General features: G+C 64.6%; 1 protein-coding gene across 1 annotated transcript in view; it reads left to right on the forward strand.

Annotated features, from left to right (window-relative positions):
* The first annotated feature begins 1,493 nt into the window (after positions 1-1,493).
* The window catches only part of LOC105853979 (collagen alpha-1(XVIII) chain-like), an 82,703-nt gene continuing 81,989 nt past the window's right edge, over positions 1,494-2,207 (forward strand). Inside the window, exons 1-3 of the mRNA XM_012728521.1 lie at positions 1,494-1,666; positions 1,801-1,923; positions 2,016-2,169. Coding sequence (XP_012583975.1) covers positions 1,508-1,666; positions 1,801-1,923; positions 2,016-2,169 — 436 coding nt within the window. The 5' untranslated portion in view covers positions 1,494-1,507. The remainder of the gene's footprint in view (positions 1,667-1,800; positions 1,924-2,015; positions 2,170-2,207) is intronic.

Genomic DNA, 2,207 nt, shown 5'->3' on the forward strand with positions numbered 1-2,207 from the left:
TCTGAAAAATAAATTTTAAATAAGAAAGATAAGATCAGTGAATATAAGCTCCAAGAGAGTAAAGATAACAGTAATAATAGCTAATAATGAACCTGATATGAACTTAATAATAGGGCTTAATGGGCACTATTCTTAGGACTTTACAAGTAAATATTCATGTAATCCTCATAGCCTCCTGAAGTAGGTGTTTTACTTCTAAATTACTGATGAGGTTAATGAAATCCAGAGAAGCTGAGTATCTTGCTCAAGGTCACCTAGTCAATAGATACATAGCTGGGACTTAGGGACTTCACTCCAGCCAGGACTTGTACTGCAACGTATATTGGTCCTGTTCGTATTCCCAGCACCTGGCATACAACAGGTCTACAGTTAGTTTTCGATGAGTAAATGCAACCAGAAAGGTTCAGCAACTTTCCTGAGGTCACACAGCTCTTCAATATTAGGACCCCCTGGAAAACTGGTTGGAAGGTTCCTAATCCAGGGCTCCTTCCCCCATCCTGGGCGCACCCCTTCCTCCCTCTCCAGTTCTTTCTTGCCATCTCCATTCCCAGCTGCCTCCAGGTCACTATGCTGGCAGTTGAGCCTGACTCAGCCGACCAGCGGAGCCAGGAAGGCGGCCACCCTTGCCAGACCAGCTGAGGACACTACCCTGTTGGGAGGTGGGGGCGGCACATGGGGCGGGGCTAGATAGGGCGGGGCCTGAGCGGGGCGGGGCCTGCCTACTCCCCGCCCAGGGCCCACCTCTGGTCTTGCCCCTGCAGCTGTCAGTGTGCCGGGGCCTCCGGGGCCCCCAGGTCCCCCAGGGCCCCCAGGAAGCCTGGGCACCTCGTCAGGGGTAAGCAGTGGTTGGCCGCCACCCTGCCTCGGGCTGCGGCACCCTCAGCTGGGCCCTGTGGGCGCTTGGGGGTGGGTCCACGTGGGTGCCCCCACTGCGCTGAGGGGTGAGGGTGCGTGGGGAGTTCGGCAGGTGCCGCCAGGGCACGTGCCAGACCCGCCGCTCCCGCCTTGACGGGCCCTCCCAGGGTACCCAGGGGAGGGTGCCCATGCCCCCCCACCGCGCCTTATCAGGAAGCAAATGCGAGGTGGGACCCCACGAACGTCCAGGCGCAGCCCCCCGCCCTGGGCCGTCCCCGCCCCGCGCTCCGCCCACCGGCTGCTCCCCGCAGGTGAGGATCTGGCCCACGTACCAGGCCATGCTGGACAAGGTGCGCGAGGTGCCCGAGGGCTGGCTCCTCTTCGTGGCCGAGCGGGAGGAGCTGTTTGTGCGCGTCAGGAACGGCTTCCGGAAGGTCTTGGTGAGCCGGGACGCCCCTGCGCGCTGCCCCAGGCGTGGGATTCTGCAGGCATCCCCCTGGAGCGCGCAGGGAGCGCGGGGAGCGCAGGGAGCGCAGGGCAGACATCCCCTGGGCGGCGCGGGGGCGGGGCGGGGCGGGGCGGGGTGGGCCTGGTGGGCCGGGCCACCACTGAAACGCCGCTCACCTGTCAGGGAGAGAAGCAAGGGACCGTCATGAGAGAGACTACGGCACCCCGGGGGGCGGGCGTCGTGATGCGTGGGCAGGGGCCGCAGGGGCCGCAGGGGCCGCGTGCCCGGAGCCCATCTCCTGGGCCCTCTCTCCCTCCAGGGCAGTTCCCGCTGGACTTCCTGCACCTTGAGGCTGAGATGAAGGTGGGTGCACGGGGTGCTGGGCCGCACGCACCCTCCCGCGCCCCGCCCCACCGGTCGGCTTCTGGGGGTCAGCAGCCCCCTCACCCCATCGACAAGCAGAGGGGGCTTGTCCCGACACTCTTGTCCTTCCACAGGGGGAAAAAGGCGACCGAGGGGAGCCCGGGCAGAAAGGGGAAAGGGGCGAGCCCGGCGCTGGTGGATTCTTCGGCTCCAGTGTGCCGGGGCCCCCGGGACCCCCAGGCTACCCCGGGATCCCGGTAGGTGTGAGGCCGCGCCCGTGCTGGACCTCATGAGACTGGACCCTCAGGCTCGTCAGAGGGCCTAAGTGGCAGCTCTGTCTGCACCCTAGGGTCCCAAGGGCGAGAGCATCCGAGGCCAGCCTGGCCCACCTGGACCTCAGGGACCCCCTGGCATTGGCTATGAAGGGCGCCAGGGCCCCCCTGGGCCCCCAGGGCCCCCTGGTCCCCCGGGGCCCCCCTCATTTCCTGGCCCTTACAGGCAGAGTAAGTCTGGGGCTGGCCTGAGCAGGGCGGGGCTGGCC

Source organism: Condylura cristata, unplaced genomic scaffold, assembly GCF_000260355.1.
Source record: "Condylura cristata isolate star-nosed mole 26May11 unplaced genomic scaffold, ConCri1.0 scaffold00023, whole genome shotgun sequence".
Taxonomy (NCBI): domain Eukaryota; kingdom Metazoa; phylum Chordata; class Mammalia; order Eulipotyphla; family Talpidae; genus Condylura; species Condylura cristata.